This window comes from Hipposideros armiger, unplaced genomic scaffold (assembly GCF_001890085.2).
Source record: "Hipposideros armiger isolate ML-2016 unplaced genomic scaffold, ASM189008v1 scaffold_190, whole genome shotgun sequence".
Classification (NCBI taxonomy): domain Eukaryota; kingdom Metazoa; phylum Chordata; class Mammalia; order Chiroptera; family Hipposideridae; genus Hipposideros; species Hipposideros armiger.
Window position 1 is genome coordinate 813,059 of NW_017731540.1, and position 18,357 is coordinate 831,415.

Below are 18,357 nucleotides of genomic sequence, written 5' to 3' on the forward strand. Positions count from 1 at the left end.
AAAAGCCCCGCTATGTCATCATCAACCCTGTAATCAAAGGCCAATCCCATTAAGGCATGTTATTAGAAATAAATATATTAGTTGGAATTCAGTTCCTTTACTTTAAAATCCCTAACTTTGGAGATAGGTAGTAAAATGGCTTGGGGGTGGGGTAGGGGTGGAGAGAGAGCTTCAAGATATCTGGGTGCTCTACCAAGTGAAGCAAGCTGTGATTGGGTTGTTTTACATTTTCATAAAATAGTCACTAAGAATACTGCTGCCAGAAAAGGTTGAAGGTAATTTTTTTTCTTGTCCTAATTGAAAACAATAAAAGCAAGAAAAATTTAGCGGGAATAGTTTGGTTGTCTAAGTGAAAATCAAGTGATTAGTATTATTATTGGCTTTGAGTTTAAAATGTGGTTGCAGGTCAGGTTCCCTGAGGAAACAGACTCAGAAATGGAGGTTCGGGTACAGAAAGTTTAAGTGGGACTACTTTGAAAATCAACATCTCTGAAGGAGTAAAACTAGCAGGTCTGGGAAAGAGGGAGAGATTGGGCTGGAATGCAGTCATGAAATCCTCAGCGAATTCAGAGCTGGGATGGCCCTGCAGTTGAGCCACTATTAGGGCAAGGGAGCTGGACTTTACATCTCCGTGTAGGTTCTTCACTGGATCCAAGGGGCATAAACTTGGGGTGAAGACAATACCTGGAGAGGGACTCAGCCATCTGCTGCCATTCCCAGAAGCCTGGGAAATGAGTGCTTCAGAGGGGTGTGTGTGTAGGGCTGGGGAGACAATATATCTGGATAGTATGCCACAGTGTCCACTATCAATGTCAACAAAATTGTGACATTTTGCACTTATGTTAAAAGGATTGATTTATCCCAGAACTGTGCATTCTAAGTGTGCTCATTTTATTCTCAAGTTAAGGACAGAAACCTAGTCTAAACGTATTGTACTAAGCCTTGATTCTCACGTTGCTATTTCTTTGAACTGTTATACACTTAAGTTATCCAGTGGGTATCAGTAACCTTTTTCCCAATTAAAATCCAATACTGCCAACAAGGTGCTATGTTAAAATATATTTATGAGAACTACCAAGATAAAGTACACTGTTGTTTTCTAAGTAGATGACCTCTTATGGGTATCTTACTTTAGTTCATGTAAAAACTATGTGTGAAGCCCTCGTATCATCTTCAAGTAGTTTCTAGTGGAACATTTATTCATAAAAAAGGATCGGAATTTTAGTAGATCAAAATACTTTATCTCAACTAACTGAACAGATTGAAAACTCTTTCAGGTCAGAATAACAACATTGTCTGGAATGTTTTATCTTACCAAATACAATTTATACTCCTAAGGGACAAGGATTGTATCTCTTATTTTATATTTCAAAAGCTAACACAGTACATTCTTCATCAAGGGAGTTCAATAAACATTACTCATGAAAAACTCAGATTCCTTTACAGATGAGTTTATTAAATTGCCTAATTTCTGTGCCTTATTTCTCCTTGCCCAATGTAAGGGATAAATAAAGTATAAGGGATATCAAAATACAAAGCCTACTTCAACAACAAAATTACCAACTTAAGTAAAAGATTCACCTCCAACATCAAATCCGTTTAATCTCTGCTTTCAGTTTATGAGGGTTGAAAGATAGCAGCATTTCCTGTCAATTTTTAAATCAAGAAAACAAAAATAAAATTTTAAAGTACTTTTAAAAGTCAGTTTTCAATGTACTAGTAAGAGGTCCTAGATATAGGGCCTGACTTAATAGTTTGTGAAGCAGATGTGTGATTTATTTTAGTGTCAGAGAAACAGTCCTAATTCTACTGCTCCCCAGAAACTCTACCTACATAGAAATAGCGTTTTCAAGTTCTTTAACAAGAATGAGGCGAGAAAGTGCAGGGAATAGAGAGAGCCCTGTTCTGGGAAACTGAAAACTCAGGTTCTCTTAGCGCTGACAGTCCTCATTTCTTTGATTTTTTCTTTTTTTTTTGGTCATTTTAAAAATTGAGGATTTGTTAGAAGTCTCTTTCCACTGTGAAATCTTGTTATGCTTTTCTTTCTACAACCCGGGAAGGGTTAAAATTTAACACTAGTAAAGATGACATACTAAAAAATTAAGTTTCCTTGCTGAGAACAGCTGTTTCGGAGAGTAGAAGGAAACACAGTGTAACAGGAAAGAAAAGGAAGGCCTACTTACTTCATAATCTCTTGTAAGACTGGCTCTGCTACTTCTAATTCTTCTTCCTAAAAATACTGTGAAGTGTGACAAAAAGTACTAACCAACTTTTTTTATTAATTTAGCATTCTTAATAATGCTTAGCCAGCACCTCCAAATATGAAGCCATACTTACTTTCCACTTCTCAGTATCTGTCCTAAATATACTAGCTTGTATGTATCTATACTAGTGTATGTCTGTAATAGTAAAGTTTCAATCTAAATGTCCACAAGAGGGTACTGGTTAAATAAACTGATATATTTATATAATGGTATACTAATAATACATACCTGTTAGAGGCAGGTGTACATATACTGAAATTGAACCATTGCCAAGACACATTCAGTGAATAAGCACCATTTATGTAAAAAAGAGAGAAGAATTTGCGTGCATATGCAGATTGTCACTAAAAGAATACAAAAGAAACTTTACTGCTTGCCCATTTGTAGTTTTTTACAAATGTACATATTATTTTAAAAGACAAAGTTAAAAAATAGTTAAGAATGAGGACACTATCACAAAAGTGAAAACTTAAGAGAATGAGAGAAAATATTTGCAAATCCTATTATTTGATAAGGGAATAATATCCAGAATATATAAGGAACTCATTAAACTCCACAACAAAAAACCTCATTTAAAAATGAGCAAAGGACTTGAACAGACAATTCTCCAAAGATATACAAATGGCCAACAAACACATGAAAAGATGCTAAATATTAGTCATTAAGGAATTGTAAGTCAAAGCCACAATACCACTTAACACCCATGAGTATGGCCATAATTTAAAAAAAAAAGCAAAAAGCAAAACAAGTGTTGGTCTGCATGTGGAGAAATTAGAAACCTCATACATCACTGGTGAGGATGTAAAATGGTACAGCTGCTGAGGAAGTTTTGCAGTTCCTTAAATTAAGAACAGGACTCAAATACTTCTAACTTTAATGTTCATAGTGGCATTATTCACAATAGCCAAAAAATGGAAATAATCTGAATGTCTATTAACAGATTAATTGGCAAACTGGTGCATCTCTCTCTCACGAATATTACTTAGCCATAAAAAGGAATGAAGTACTGACAAATGCTACAATGTGGAGGAACCTCAAAAACATTGTTTAAGTGAAATAAGTCAGACACAAAAGGTTATATATTGTATGATTCTATATCTATAAAGTATCCGGAATAGGTAAATCTACAGAAACAGAAAGCAGATTGCTGGTTGCCAGGGGCTGGAGGGAGGGGGAAATTAAGAGTAACTCTTAACGGGTACAAGGTTTTATTTTGGAGTGATGAAAATGTTTTGGAACTGGATACAGGCGGCTGTAGCACATAGTGAATGACTAAATGCCATTGAATTGTTCACTTTAAAATGGTCAATTTTGTTATGTGAGTTGCACCTCAATCAAAAACAAAAATAGCATTCAAACTGGAAATCATCTTTCCTCTTGTTAGGCCATCAGAATTCTAAACCCGTTTGGTCAATGTGCTTAAGAAAGATGTGGAGAAATTAAAATGCACAATGAGAGGAAGGATAACATTGATTAATGCAGTGTTTTTTTTTTTTTTTTTTGCCTTAAGCAGTTAAGTGAGTAGTGGCATCATCTACAAGATGGAAAAAACACAGTTGAAGTTCTGTTTGGACCCGTGTTTTATACTGTAGTGATGACAAATATGTCTGGAACTCAGGTCTAAAACTGGACTTGTGTAAACATTTTGAGTTGTTTCCTTGGCTGTGTGTATTAGCGCTTCTTGAGGACAGGGACTTCACAGTGCCCGGAAGTGTATCCTCAATGAGTATTTGTGAAATGAGCACGTGACAGCAGAGGTCTACATGAAGATAAGCACTCTGCTTTTTTGGAGGTCCATCCAAGCCCTGAATGGGGCTTGCAAGAACCTGGTTTACTCCTGTCGTCCCTATGTACTGTCACTCTTAAAAATATATGATTGTACAATAAGTTATGTGGTTACTCTTTGTAGAATGAAATTCATATAATTATACAACGGCAGGTGTAACATGCTTAATAAACACATCATGACAATTTAAAAGAAGTACTTTAGAATAAATGCAATTATTTTCAGAAACTGAATCAATAGTATAGAAATCTTATTCTTATGCATTAAGCAGAGCAGATTGATCCCATTCCCACCCCTTTTATCATATTACCACAGAACTTCAAAATTATAAGGGGACCCGAGAAGTTATCTATTCTTACTGTTCTTCCAATGCAAACAAGCATTTTGACATCAGAGACAGGTGGTCATGCCTCCCATTGGTTCTCAACAGGGCTTTCTTATTCAATCTTACTGAATAAAGAAATCTTGTGCTAAAAATTAGGAAGACAGTAAAATTAAGTAACTGAAGACATGTTCTTGTTGTTTGAATTAGTCTTTGTTGCTGTGCAACATAAGCTTGTGATATATTTATTCTACCATAACTTTGGCTCATTTAACAAAAGTAATAAACCTAAGTCCAAGAAAATATAGCTTAACACTACCAGTAACAAACAAGACAGAAATCCCATCCCCAAAAAAGAGACATACAGAGTTTTTAAAAGCATGTTTATGTGACTGCACATAAATGTGTGTAAAAGGGCATTATGACAGTTGATACCACAAAGATTACAGTAAGAAAAAGCACTTTTATGACAATATTTCACAAATTCACAAGGATCACTTTAATATACAAAGCAATGCTACCATTCTGAACACAAAGCAGCTAATATGTACATAGTGTTAATTAAATGCATTGTAACTCAGTACATTTTTTCCTCTTTACACAGATAAAGCACAAAAAGTTTTAGGTAAAAAAAAATTAAAACAGGGATGTTTCTAGAATGTAGGGAATTTTATCAGAAGTGTATTTCCCTCATTATAGTTCTTTATTTAGTATTTAACTCCAATAGCAACATCAGAGTTAAAAATCAATACCCTGTTTTGTGCTGATAGTTTTGGGGGGAGGTATTGTTACCCCAATCCTCAAGGGAAAACCAAAAAAAGCAAACACTGTTCTCTCTAGAAACTTCCCTGATTATTTTGTTTCTAAAAAGTTTCAAGTGATACATCTAGGTTAGAAATAATTCCTTTTTTGGGGTGGGGTTGACAACTGACATGTGGACAATCAGTCGGGGACACTTTACATGGAAAACTGCTAACTAGCACTCTTCTCTGCCACCCCTAATAAATCTATACTCACAGAAAGATGCTGACAAATTATTTCCCACTTTTAATATAAATAATTTTATTACATACACAAATTGGAGTGGCACTTGGATAAAAATACGTCTATAAAGCATTTACCAATTCAATTTTAAAAACATAAGAAAATAAAACCTCCTCCCAAACACAATGATAGATCATTTCACTTGGCCAACTAATATAAGATCATTATCTGCAGGGATTTTCTTCCTTCCCTACCAATTTTTCAACTATCTCAGATTTCCTTTCACTTCTGAGGTGCTCCTCAGACCGAAGAAATGCTATACTTCTGTAGGCAAGTATTAAATAATGCCAGTATAAAGTAGGTGAAATTTGAATTTCCTACTGTTTGACCCTTTTTCAAAGACATTTCCTGAAGATTGTTCATTTTCCTTTTTCTTGCTGGTGAGAATTAAAAATGTATCATGTTATAAACCATGCTAGGACCTGCACCCACAGTACCAGAATGCAGACAGGTCAATATTTTCTCTCTGTGCTAAAAAACTTTGCCTGTTTATAGTATCAGTTTTGCTGCACAGGCTTTGTTCTTTTTTTTTTTTTTCTATTTTTCTTTTTTTAAAAAATAAATTTCAAGCTAAAACACCTGAAATATAATCCCTCCATTCAAATGTTATCTGGTCCCTCTTAAAGTTTGTCTGCCCCCTGAGGACACATACAAAGGCTTAAGCTACATTCACTAACCGGTAAGAACTTATCAGAAGCATAGGAGACAGATGGAACTGCAGCACCCTGTTTGATTTATTTGAAATTCTTCCATACTGACTCAGCTTCGTGATATGTTCAGCTCCTCAGGGGTTAGTGCCTTTCCTAGTCATTGATTCTAGAAAGTCAAGGAAACCAGTTCCTAGTACATACAGTGACTGTGCAGTCAACTCAAAAAAGTCAACTTATCAACATTGAAAGTATTCAAGATGTATGTAAGCCACCGAACAAAAAGTTCTAGTTGTGCTTTGTACAACTGAGTGAGCAAACGTATCCCACAACTCTTCACCTGCCGGCTCGCTTTCTCCCTCCTCATTTGAAATTAGTCAGATTTAGGCAGCATTTCTTTGATGTTAAGAAAGCCAATTTAAAGTGAAATAAATTTAGTCAAATGATTACATGTGGTCTCCATGATGCCAACAATTAATTCATAGATACCTTGGCATCCTGAGACAATATTAATGTTGAAGTTAGGACAGAGTATGATTTAAAATTAGAAATAAATATTCGCTTGAGTTGCTTTTTTCTTTCTTTCTTTTATCCATGATTAAAAAGAATAAGGGTTTGGACCCATCTTCTTATTAATCAGGCTAGTCAAATCTTAATTTCTTGGTATTTTTTCTTTTACACTATAAGCTAGCCTTTAGGTGCTAAAATATTTTAATCAATGAAAAGTTTTCATTAAAAAAGTCCCATGATTTGAAGAAAGGAGAAAGACATAAAAAGTCAGTTGACAACTGATGAGGGAATTTCTCAAGTTGCTAATACCCAAACTGGGTCATTTTTAAAAGTGCAAGTTACACCAAACATTTACAAAGAATATAATGTAAATATAATCCAAATAAATATACAACTTTTGTATTAAAGTCAATGGGAAACAATATACCAACAGTTTTCAGGGCTACAAAGGCAACTAAATAAAGCCTCTTGAAAATAACTGCAAAGGTGTATAATAACCACTGTTTCTATTGGGTTGTCGGAAAAGTCATGACGCATTTTTTTCTGTTTTTCGTTGCAAAAATGCGTCATGACTTTTCCGACAACCCAATAAAATCCACTTTAATTCAAAATCTTAACTTTAAGATATAAGCTTTATTGAATCCTGCAAAATGAAGCAGTCTTTTTGTTCTTCAAAATAAAGAGACCAACTTATGCTGACTGTCGCTGATCCCAGAATTTAAAACATTAAAAATGAACAGAAGAAATCTAGATTGAAGTCACTTCAAGTAAGAAAGGGCATCTGGTTTAAACAAACTTGCTGTTTCTTCCTAAGCCTTTGTATGATTCCACATGCCACCCCGAATGGTCAAAATGATAGTAGGGATTAGGCCTGAGAGACAGAGATGAACTTCAGCCAGATGACGTCTGCTGGGACAGCCTGCCTGGCTGGTATTGTGCTTTCAGATACTAGCACTGCTGCGGACCTGCCACCAAAGCATTTTCTGACAAAATCCCTGCTCAAATGAAAACACCGAATTCCTCCCCTAGGATGAGTTTTGAAAAATCAGTGGTGCTTTTTAGAAGCTATCTTGAAAACGTTCTTACCACTGTTATAGCTGCCAGAGACAAAGCATACAAACCAAATACTTTGTGGGGAGGGGTGTTTTCAAGTGACTAGTAACATATCAAGCCAAAGAAAACTAACAATAAAAGAAAAATACTTGGAAGAAAATCAGAAGACAGAAATCAGTCATGAGTGCTGGAGTAATGCAGTCCAAGAAACTACCAAAAGGGATGCAATAGAACACGCAAAAATGTAAATTTTCATCTGACCTCAATATACTATAATACTCAGCATTCCTGACTTAAGAGCTCTCAGAGCTTCAGATTATATACTGTATGTATATATATATATATATATATGTACACATATATTATACAAATGCCATTTTCCCCCAAGAGTATCTAAATGAACAGAGCACCTATGACAGTATTATGGTTGCCAATATGGTACTTGAGTTTGAAAAAGGAACTTAAAATTACATCTGATATCGGTTTTTTAATAATGCGAACACATTGGATCTAGCCCTTTCTAAACCACTTTTCAGTTAAACACTATCAAAGCTTGAAAACTCCTAACAGTGATATATCAAAAATAAACCCCCACTCATTTTTATTAGAGTTAATCTGTCCTATAGATAAAAGTGCCACATGGCCCTATATTTGCAAAGTGATACCAAACTATTTTCTAGGCAAATCAGTAGCATATGTACAGATTCCTATGATGACATTTTCATTCCCTTTTGGCCAATATGAAGAGAAAAAACCATTTATCACTGGTAATGTGGCCACATGTTCTTGGCTACAAGACTTTTTTTTTATTATTATGTCATTTTCTTAAAAATTCTCAAAGTTGCATGCTTAAAAACAAACACCTTCCTCCCAATTCTTGGTTGTTTTTTTTTTAAAAAAGTCTACACAAAAGATGCTTGATTTCTATCTGTATAAACCGAAATATTCAAGTCTCTACAAGGGTCTAAATAGATCTAGCAACAGAATACATTTCTGACCTCACCATTAAGTAACTGACTTCAAACCAGTGCAATCATCCTCAAGGTACAAAGAACCAGGTCTTTATAACATATAAATCCAACCAGCTAATATGGAAATGATTGCCTCGATTTATCAGGGACTAAGAGGACCACCAACTTTCTAATTCAATAGAAAGCCCCAACTTTTGAAAAACATTTAACTTTTAGAGTAGAGAATACGACTTGCTAAATACTAGGCAATTTTCATTTATAAAGCTTATGACATTCAGAATGTTCACTTTGACATTTTGACTCATTAATAAAGAATTCTAGTCGGTGAACAGATTTGTGATTTTGCTTGGTTTCTATTATACCAGTTTTGGAAAATGACATATCTGTGCTGGTATACAAATTAGCTTTTATGCTATGACTTTCCCCATTAGCTCAGCAGGACAAACATCAAACTTTACAGTCGTTTGAAAGCCTTCTTGAGAATCTGGTGAATTGTCCAAATATACTACATCACTCAATTCTTAGAATGATGCTCCTTCATAAACTCTGTTCATCCTTGAAAAAAGACAATGGTTTGTTACAAACAAAAATAAACCATTTACAAATATTAATTAAAAATCTTACTTTTCAAAATGGACCAAACAATTCAGACCCATCTGCAAATTTTAACACATTAACAAAGTAAACTTTAAAAAATAACCATGACTAAATATAAAACATTAATTTTCTAGACTCTTCTAAAAGAAATAACCTTCTCAAATGAGAAATTATATCTAACATTACGTCAGTCTCCAATTTTTTAAATCCACCATAAGTCTTATTTTTCTTTTAAAGGGTAACTTTTAGATTTATCAGGTTTAGTGAATAAAATGAATAATAATAATTAAAAGTAGTACTGGAAACAATGTATGATACATACAAACACAGACTGTTATACTCAGGAGTTAAAAAAGGCAGCTCCTTTATAGAATGACAAAGGCTACACAGCATATTGGAAAGCTAAAGCATTAACTCCTTTTTAGAAGAAAACAAAACCAATGTTTTGCAGGAATGATAATCCAAATACTGTAGTACAGCAGTCATTCAAATATATCTGAAGAAAATTACTTTCCTTGTCACATCTAATACTGCACTTATTAGAACTATATCCTTACAATTTCTTTCATTAAAAAATTCACTAGAGATACTCTGTTAAAGTATGTTAATATGGAAGAGATTTAAAATAAGTATTTTTCTACAACACAACATTTTATAAACAAATATATCATTTTGCTTTACTTAACGTCTTGAAGGCTTTCCTGTTGGTGGTATAATGTAAGTGCAAATGGAAACAGTTTAATTAGAAATATATTCTTAAGTAAATGAGTGACAATATAAATCTTTTTGAAGGCGATGACAAAAACATTTATTTAAAAACCTTGTTATATAACTCAAAGAGTTGGTTTGGTAAAGAGCGTCTTTTTACTAAGAATTTAGTACTAACTAAAACAAGCTTTGTACTTGCATTTACTTCAATTTAATTTAAAATTAAAATACCATGCTTTTTTCATTCAGTTGGTTACTTCTTTTAATGTATTCAAAAATGTTGAACACACACAGAACTGAATTAAGAAGCAACAACTGCCTACGGAAGAGCTGTAGTTAATACAGTATTTTTAAGAACCAAGGACAAGTTTTCAGTATTGAAGACAATGTACATAGAAAGGACTCCAAATTCATTCTCAATTTCTTCAACACCATAAAAATTCCTTTTTAGGGGTTGTCTTTAAACAATTTTACATAATCCACAATGAAAATGTGAAAACATGTCAATTTGGCAATCACACGTCTTCATTGCACCTTACTTACTTTATGCATGCGGCTCACACATTACTTCAGCTCAAGAGGCTGGGGTAATTCTGTCCCTAAGGCAATCAAGGCGCTCAGCACAAACCTTGAAATCATTTAAAAAAAGATTTTCTTTTCCTCATTTCCCCCATCAATTTACAAGTAAACAAATGATTACTTCTTGAAGAGGGTGGGGATGAAATGCAGAAGTCTCTTCATGATTCCTGGCGCTGAAAGTTTCTTGAGGGAGAAGTGGAGGCAGGTGTTGGAACATTCACAGTTTAATGCAAAAGCACAAATGAGTGAAATTCTGTAGTTGCTTTCAGGCAGTTTTGCGCATAGAAAAAAAGAAATGTTTAGAAAATAATATGTTTATTTCGTCTTTCTGGTTGTGGCCCAAGCCAGTCCTTTTCCCATCATAACAGGTGAAATTTAAATCCCAAATTAATCTGATTTGTGGCAGTAAAGGTCCTTAAGTGCTTTTAGCTCCTCAATCAGTGTCTTGTTTTGGTTTTCAAGCACTGCCACTCTGTTTTCTAAACATTTCACATATTCTTTCTTCTTTCTACGACACTCTCGTGCTGCTTCCCTATAAAGCAAAAAAGCGCAGGAAAAATTATGTAACATTTCTATATCATTTATTTTGTAATGGAATATGTTTATTTCTTAGAGATTTAGTTCAAATTAACAAACATTTTAATATATTATAGATTTGGCATTTGAAAAAATATAGAATGACTTGGAAATTGCCTTATGTAAAATTCTAATATGCCACAGAAGTTTGATTTTAAAAAGAGGTCTCAAATATGAAGACCCCACAAACAACCAAAAGGGCTGAACAATCACTTAAAAATTACATCACTGTTTATTAGTGTTTTGCGTCACACATGTAAAACTTGAAGTTCTATCAATATCAATAACTAAGAAAATATTAAGGTAAAATGTAGTGTGAAGAACATCCTTTAAATAGAAGGATCTCACAAACTCATTATTTCAAGGCTTTTAAAAAAATCTAACCCAAGTCTCTTCAAGAAATGATGTTGAGAAAACGGTATATCCAATGCAAAAGAATAAAACTGGACCCTTACCTTATACAGTATACAAAAGTTAACTCAAAATGGAATAAAGACTTAAATGTAAGATCTAAAGCTATAAAACTTCTAGAAGAAAATGAGAAAAGTTTCAAGACATTGGATTTGGCAGTGATTTCTTGGCTATGCCACCAAAAGCTCAGGCAACGAAAGCAAAAAAGTAAGTAAATGGGGCTACATCAAACTTAAAAATGTCTGCATGTCAAGGGCATAATCAACAGAGTGAAAGAGCAACCTTAAGGAATGTGAGAAAATACTTGCAAATCATATATCTAATAAGGAGGTAATCCAGAATATACAAAGAACTCTTACAACTCAATAAAATAACCTGGTTAAAAAAATGGTCAAAAGACTTGAGTAAACATTTCTCCAAAGATATACAAATGGGCACCATGCATATAAAAAGATGCTCAACATCAATCTAATCACTAGAGAAATGCAACTCAAAACCATAATGAGAAATTCACCTCATAGCCATCAGCATGGCAATTATAACAAAATCTCAAATTAAAAATAACAAGTGTTGATGCAAAGAAAATTTTGAACCCTTGTGCACTGACTGTAAAATGGGGCAGCCACTATAGAAAACTGTATGGCAATTCCTCAAAAAATTAGAAATGGAATTACCAATATGACCCAGCAATCCCACTTTTGGGAATATGTCAGAAAAAATCTAGACCAGGATATCGGAGAGAGATTTGCACGCCTATGTTCATAACAGCATTGGTCACAATAGCCAAGAAGTAAGTGGAAAGTGACCCAAATATCCATCGACAGATGAGTAAATTTAAAAAATGTGGCATATGCATACAACAGAATATTATTCAGCCCTAAAAAGGAAGGAAATCCTGTCACACGGCGCAACATGGACGGACCTTGAGGACATTATGCTAAGCGAAATAAGCTGCCACAAAAAGACAAATACTGTATGCTTCCACTTATATGAAGTGGCTAAAATAGTCCAACTCATAAAAACAAAAAGGATAATGGTGACTGCCAAGGACTAGAGGGAGAGGGAAATGAGGGCAGTTTTTATAGTATTATAGAGTTTAATTTTTGCAAGATGAAAAAGTTCTGGAGATCTGCCACACAACAATGTGAATGTACTTAACATACTGAACTGTATACTTAAAAATGGTTAAGATGGTAAATTTTACGTTTTTTACCACAATAAAAAATATCTAACAGATGAAAAGTAATAAAAAATATTTTTTAGCAAGCTACAAAGTCTAAACAAACTTCTCTACGTGGATAAAGGCCACATCTTCTTCTTTAATGTCCTCAGTCATTAGCTGGCACAAAGCAAGTACCTGAATGAACATAAGAGTTGAAAGTAAAAAGGTTCTAAGTCTTCAGAAGTTAACAGCAGTATCTTCAGTGTCAGATTGTTATGTTTAAGTGGCTCTATCCCTTATCAATTATGTAACCACAGGCAAATCACTTAACCTTAGTTTCCTGACTAAAACCAGAGATAATATCATCTACCTTAAAAGTTTTATGAAGATTAAGGGAGCTGATATATGAAAAGCACATGAAATACTGGCGGGCTTTTAGTAAATGCTAGGTATGTGTTAGGTATTACTATTTCTAGATAACTGAAATGGTATTCTATTATAATTCCATTAATATCTTCACCCCCATGTAGCCTATCAGTTTAGAAAAAAGGGGCATTTTCATATAGTGCAAGCTGATTTTGGGGGAAAAAAAAGTTGGATTGTCCATGATAGATATGGACAATGTATAATAGACTGCATCACTGAGAAAATTTTTTGGAAATGGGTTAAAAATGGCCCAGCATTTTACTGAACATTGAAGAAAACAGGCAGGAGGTGCTATGAGGCCAAGCGTGATCTAAAGGATGATGACAGTGGGAATGATCTGGAAGTCAGTTTGGATGTTCTGTATGTGGTCAATTAGTCTAACAATAGGGAGGATGTAGATACACTTACAAATCTAATTTCAGCCAAGGGCAACATATCTTGTCCCCCGTTCCTTTCTCCTCTCTATCACCTTAGAATTTAGTCTACAAGTGCCTATATGAATGCTGTGTCTACATGCTAGTTTAATAGGTTAGTACCTCCCAACTGTGTTCCACCAAAATCATTACAGTTGTCATTCAGTATCCAAGGGGGATTGGATCCAGGATCCCCGTGGATATAAAAATCTGTGGACATTCAAGTCCCTTACATAAAATGACACTGTATTTGCATATAACCTAAACAAATTCTCATATACTTTAAATCATCTCTAAATTACTTATAATACCTAATACAATGTAAATGTTATATAAATAGTTGTTATACTGTATTGTTTAGGGAATAATGACAAGAAAAAGTCTGAGCATGTTCAGTACAGATGCAACCATCAGAGGCCTAACGACATAGTGCTGCATGTGGGCAACAACATAACATTTTTTCTGAGTATTTTTGATCCATGGTTGGTTGAACCCGCAGACGTGGAACCCATGGATGTGGACCCACTGATACAGGGGGCCGACTGTATACTAGTGTGGTGAAAGATTAAAATGTTTCTCAAAAGAAAAAATGAAACACTGGGCTAAGAAAATTAACTTATTTCTTTAATACAAGATCTCTTTGATCTTTTCAAAATACTAATCTCCAAAGAGGACATCTATGTAGCATGTCCCAAACTAAATTTGACGACATGATATTTTTTAGTTAGTTGTGTAGCTTCCAGCAGGTCCCTTTCCATTTAAGGACTATTTTCTCATCTGTTTTTTGTTTGTTTTGTTTTGTTTTAAAGGGACTGATCAATATATCCCAAACCAAGACCATTAGGTTTGTATTAATGAGTACGTAAAATCGGGGAATAATCATGGCATGTCATTCTAAAGCACCAATTTTAATTGATGGGGTAGAGGGTTGACAAGCATTTTCATATTAAAATAAGCATTACTATATTTTGGAGTAGAATACAAAATTCAAAAGAACTTTAAACAGAAATTTTAAAGAACTCCTTAGTTTGGAGAATGCCTCTTAAACGTCTCAAAAATTTCTATCTAAATATTTTTAAGAGCAGAAGAAAGGACTCTCCCAGTGCTTTGGCCTGAAGACATGGTGTGAATATTAGTGACTTCTGATGTCTCTTCCAGTACAGGAACAGGACTTTATGATTCCAAGCACTCATGCAAACAGATGGCATATAAATTCTGAAATTAATTTGATAGACATTACTTTTAGAAAAAAGTTCTTTCACATCATGTATTTCAATATCCTCTACCTACACTTACTGAACTAATTCTTTGCCTTTATGTGTTACTCCTATTGTTTCATTCTTTCCCTTTCTAGCATCTTTAATTCTTCCATACTTCCTGTTTTTTTCCTCTTTTGCATTCAAAGTTTATCAGTTGTATTAATTTTTTTAACAACCAATTTTTAGTTGCATTGATTGTTCTCTATTGGTTTTATCTTTTCAATTTCATTGATTTTAATTTGCTCCTCTTTTTCTAGTTTAAGATGTAAGTGAGGTTGGCAAACATTTTTAAAAAGGGTCAGAGTATAAATATTTTAGGTTTTTCAGACCGCATAGGCTGTCATAACTAAACTCTGTTGTTGCAGCATGAAAGCAGCCACTGATAATGCATAATTAAATAAGCATGGTTGTGTTCTAACAAAACTTTATTTATAAAAACAGGCAGTGAGGTGCAGTTTGCCAACCCAACAGAGACGAGTGATTTAAGACGTTCTTTCTAACGTAAGTATTTAAGGGTTTAAGTTTCCCTCTAAGCACTGACAGAGCTACATCCCACAAATCTTTGTCATATTATAATTTGCATTCAGTTCAAATAATTTTTAAAATTTCTTTTGAGAATTCCTTTTAGACCTATAGATATCGAAACGTTTCATATTTAATTTCCAAAAGATTGCAGATTTTCCAAGATGTTTTATGGTTCAAGAACATACTTTATATTATTTCTATTCTTTTAGAGTCATAAGTGTAATATAAATGTCAAATAGGTATAGTTGATTGATAATGTCAGTCAGGTCTTCTACATCCTTAATTATTTTCTGTCATTACTGAGAGAAGAGTGTTGAAGTCGCCAACTATAATTATGAATTTGTTCATTTCTCCTTTTAGTTCCATCGGCTTTTGCCTTGTATATGTTGAAGCTCTGTTAGGAGCATACACGTGTACAATTATTATGTCTTCTTAGAGGACTGACTCTTTTATCATTATGTAATGTCCTTCTTTATCCTTGACAATGTTCTACCTTCCTTTAGATTCCTATTTGTATGGTGTATCCTTCTGCATCCTTTTCCTTCATGTCTTCTACCGGGGCTACACCAGGGGATGGCACACTATGGACCATGGCTCAAATCCATATAGCCTGTTTTTTACAAAACTTCTAGCCAGACTAACCAAAAAAACTGAGCGAGAGAGAGAGATCGAGAGAAAGGGAAAGAAGCTACAAATGATCAATATCAGGAATGAAATCCTTACTAATCTCAAACATTATTAAAAGGATAGTAAATAAATACTACTACTAACAACTCTGTGTCCATTAATTTGATACGTAGAAGAAATGGGCCAAATCCTTAAAAACATAAACTTCCAAAACTCAATGAAGAAACAGACAGTCCGAACTGCCCTTTATCTATTAAAGAAATTCAATTCATGGTTTAAAAAAAGCCTTTCAAAAGTAAGAAAACTCAACGCCAGGATGGTTTCACTGGCAAATTCTACCAAATATTTAAGGAATAAACAATACTAATTCTATACAGACTCTTCCATAAAATATAGGAGAACACTTCTCAACTCATTTTATGAGGCTAGCATTACCCTGACAACGAACCAAGAGAAACATTACAAGAAAACTAAAATTCTCTATCAGTCATGAATGTAGATGTGAAAATCTACAACAAAATATTAGCAAATATATGTAAAAATGACAATACATCATAACCATGATTGGAATGCATGCATGTCTCAACACTGGAAAAACCGATGTACTTCACCCTATTAATAGACTAAGTAAGAAACGCCACATGATTACTTCAAGAGATTCAGAAAAAGTTGTTAAATTTTGTCAAATGCTTATAAAAACTTCCAGAAAACTAGGAATTTGTGTTGTCTAAACCACTAAGTTTGAGGTAATTTGTGAGAAGCAGAAAACTAATGTACTTCCTAAGATAGGGAACAGGGCAAGGAAGTCCTCTCTTACCACTCCTATTCAATATCCTATCAGAAGTCCTAAACTCTGCAATGAGGCAAGAAAAAGAAAAGGCACAAGGATTAGAAAGGAAGAAATAAAAGTGTCCACAGTTTCAGACAACATGACTGTCTATCTAGAAAATCCCAAAGAATCTACAACAAAATTCCTAGAATATGTAAATTTAGAATAGTTACAGGATAAAAGATTAATACATTAGTCAGTTTTATTTCTATATTCCAGCAATGAACTGAATATTTACATTTAAAAAATATATATACCATTTAAAATAGTTCCCCACCCTCCCAAGAAAGCCCAAACCAAAAACCCATTAAGTATTTAGGTATAAATCAAAATATGGCAGTATCTTGGAGAGTATACTGTGTTCACAGAATGAGAGAATCAGTATTATTAAGATGTTTTTCTTCTCAATTTGCTCTAAGTCAACAAAATCCTAATCAAACTCTCAGCAAACTTTCTCATGGACATCAACAAACAGATTCTAAAATTTATATGAAAATGCAAAGGAACCAGAATAGCTAAAACAATTCTGTAAAATAACAAAGGGAGGGACTCACATTATCAAATGCAAAACTTACTAATAGTAATCAAGACAGCATGATATTGGCAAAAGGACACACAGATCAATGAAATGAGCTAGACAGTCCAGAAACAGAGCCACACAAATATGGTCAATTAATTTTTGACAAAAGTACAATGGTAACAGAAAAAGGACAGATGGTACTGTACAAATGAATGTCTGTATACAAAAAATGAACCTTGACACACCTTACATCCTATACAAAAGTTAACTAAAAGGAATCATAGACCTCAATGTAAAACAATTTAACACTTGATATAGAGCAACTCAACTTTTATACATTGCTGGTAGGAATGTAAAATGGTACTACAACCACTTTGGAAAACAGTTTGGCAGTTTCTTGTAAAAAAATATACGCTTGGGCCGGCCGAGTGGCGCGTTGGTTAAGAGCTGGCTTGGGATGCCAAAGGGCCCTGGTTCGGATCCCACATATGAGGGCCAGTGACACTGCCCTCTACAAAAAAAAAAAAAAAAATTAAAAAAAAAAAAATATATATATATATATATATACACACACACGCTTACTATTCTACACAGCAAGCCCACTCCTAGATATTTACTCAAGTGAACTGAAAGTTCATACAGAAACCTGCATGTAAGTGTTTATAGTAACTTTACTCATACTCCTCCAAAAATGGAAACAACTAAGATGAGCTTCAAGGTGAATGGATCAACACCACAGTACATCCATACAATGAAACACCAGTGATAAAATCAACTACCGATTCATACAACACTACCAATGAATCTTAAATGCGTTTTGCTAAGTGAAAGAAGCCAGATCCAAAAGGCTATTATACTGTATGATTCCATTTATATAAGATTGAAAAGGCAAAAATATAAGAATGGGAAACAGTTTAGTGGTTTCCAGGGGCTATGGAAGCGGGTTGAAGTTGACCAAGGGGTATCTATCACAAGGGATTCTTTTTAGGGTGGTGTAACAATTCTGTATGACACTGTGATGGTAGATACATGGCATCAAAGAGTAAAGTTAACTATATGCAATCCTAAAATTGAATGAAGATGCTGACAATTCTAACTGTACTGCAAATGTATGACACAACCTCACTG

At 34.0% G+C, this 18,357-nt stretch overlaps 2 protein-coding genes across 13 annotated transcripts in view; one reads left to right on the forward strand and one right to left on the reverse strand.

The window, feature by feature from the left end:
• METTL21A (methyltransferase 21A, HSPA lysine) overlaps window positions 1-18,357 on the forward strand; it is a 71,443-nt gene that overhangs the window by 12,452 nt on the left and 40,634 nt on the right. For 4 of the 8 annotated variants that reach the window (XR_002125182.1, XR_002125181.1, XR_002125183.1 and 1 more), the window contains exon 4: window positions 15,170-15,229. The exons of 2 other annotated variants lie outside the window; for them this stretch is intronic. Coding sequence is in view for 3 of the 6 variants with exons in the window: in XM_019652936.1 (XP_019508481.1) it covers window positions 15,170-15,228 (59 nt within the window). In the remaining 3 variants the exon portion in view is untranslated. Of the gene's footprint in view, window positions 1-15,169; window positions 15,233-15,756; window positions 17,592-18,357 lie in introns of those variants that run through there. 2 more of the 8 variants (XM_019652935.1, XM_019652937.1) reach the window with 2 other exon arrangements.
• The window catches only part of CREB1 (cAMP responsive element binding protein 1), a 57,806-nt gene continuing 48,285 nt past the window's right edge, over window positions 8,837-18,357 (reverse strand). For 4 of the 5 annotated variants that reach the window (XM_019652928.1, XM_019652930.1, XM_019652926.1 and 1 more), the window contains one exon: window positions 8,837-11,013. In XM_019652928.1, the coding sequence (XP_019508473.1) occupies window positions 10,869-11,013 (145 nt within the window). In that variant the 3' untranslated portion in view covers window positions 8,837-10,868. The remainder of the gene's footprint in view (window positions 11,014-18,357) is intronic. The other variant, XR_002125180.1, reaches the window with a different exon arrangement.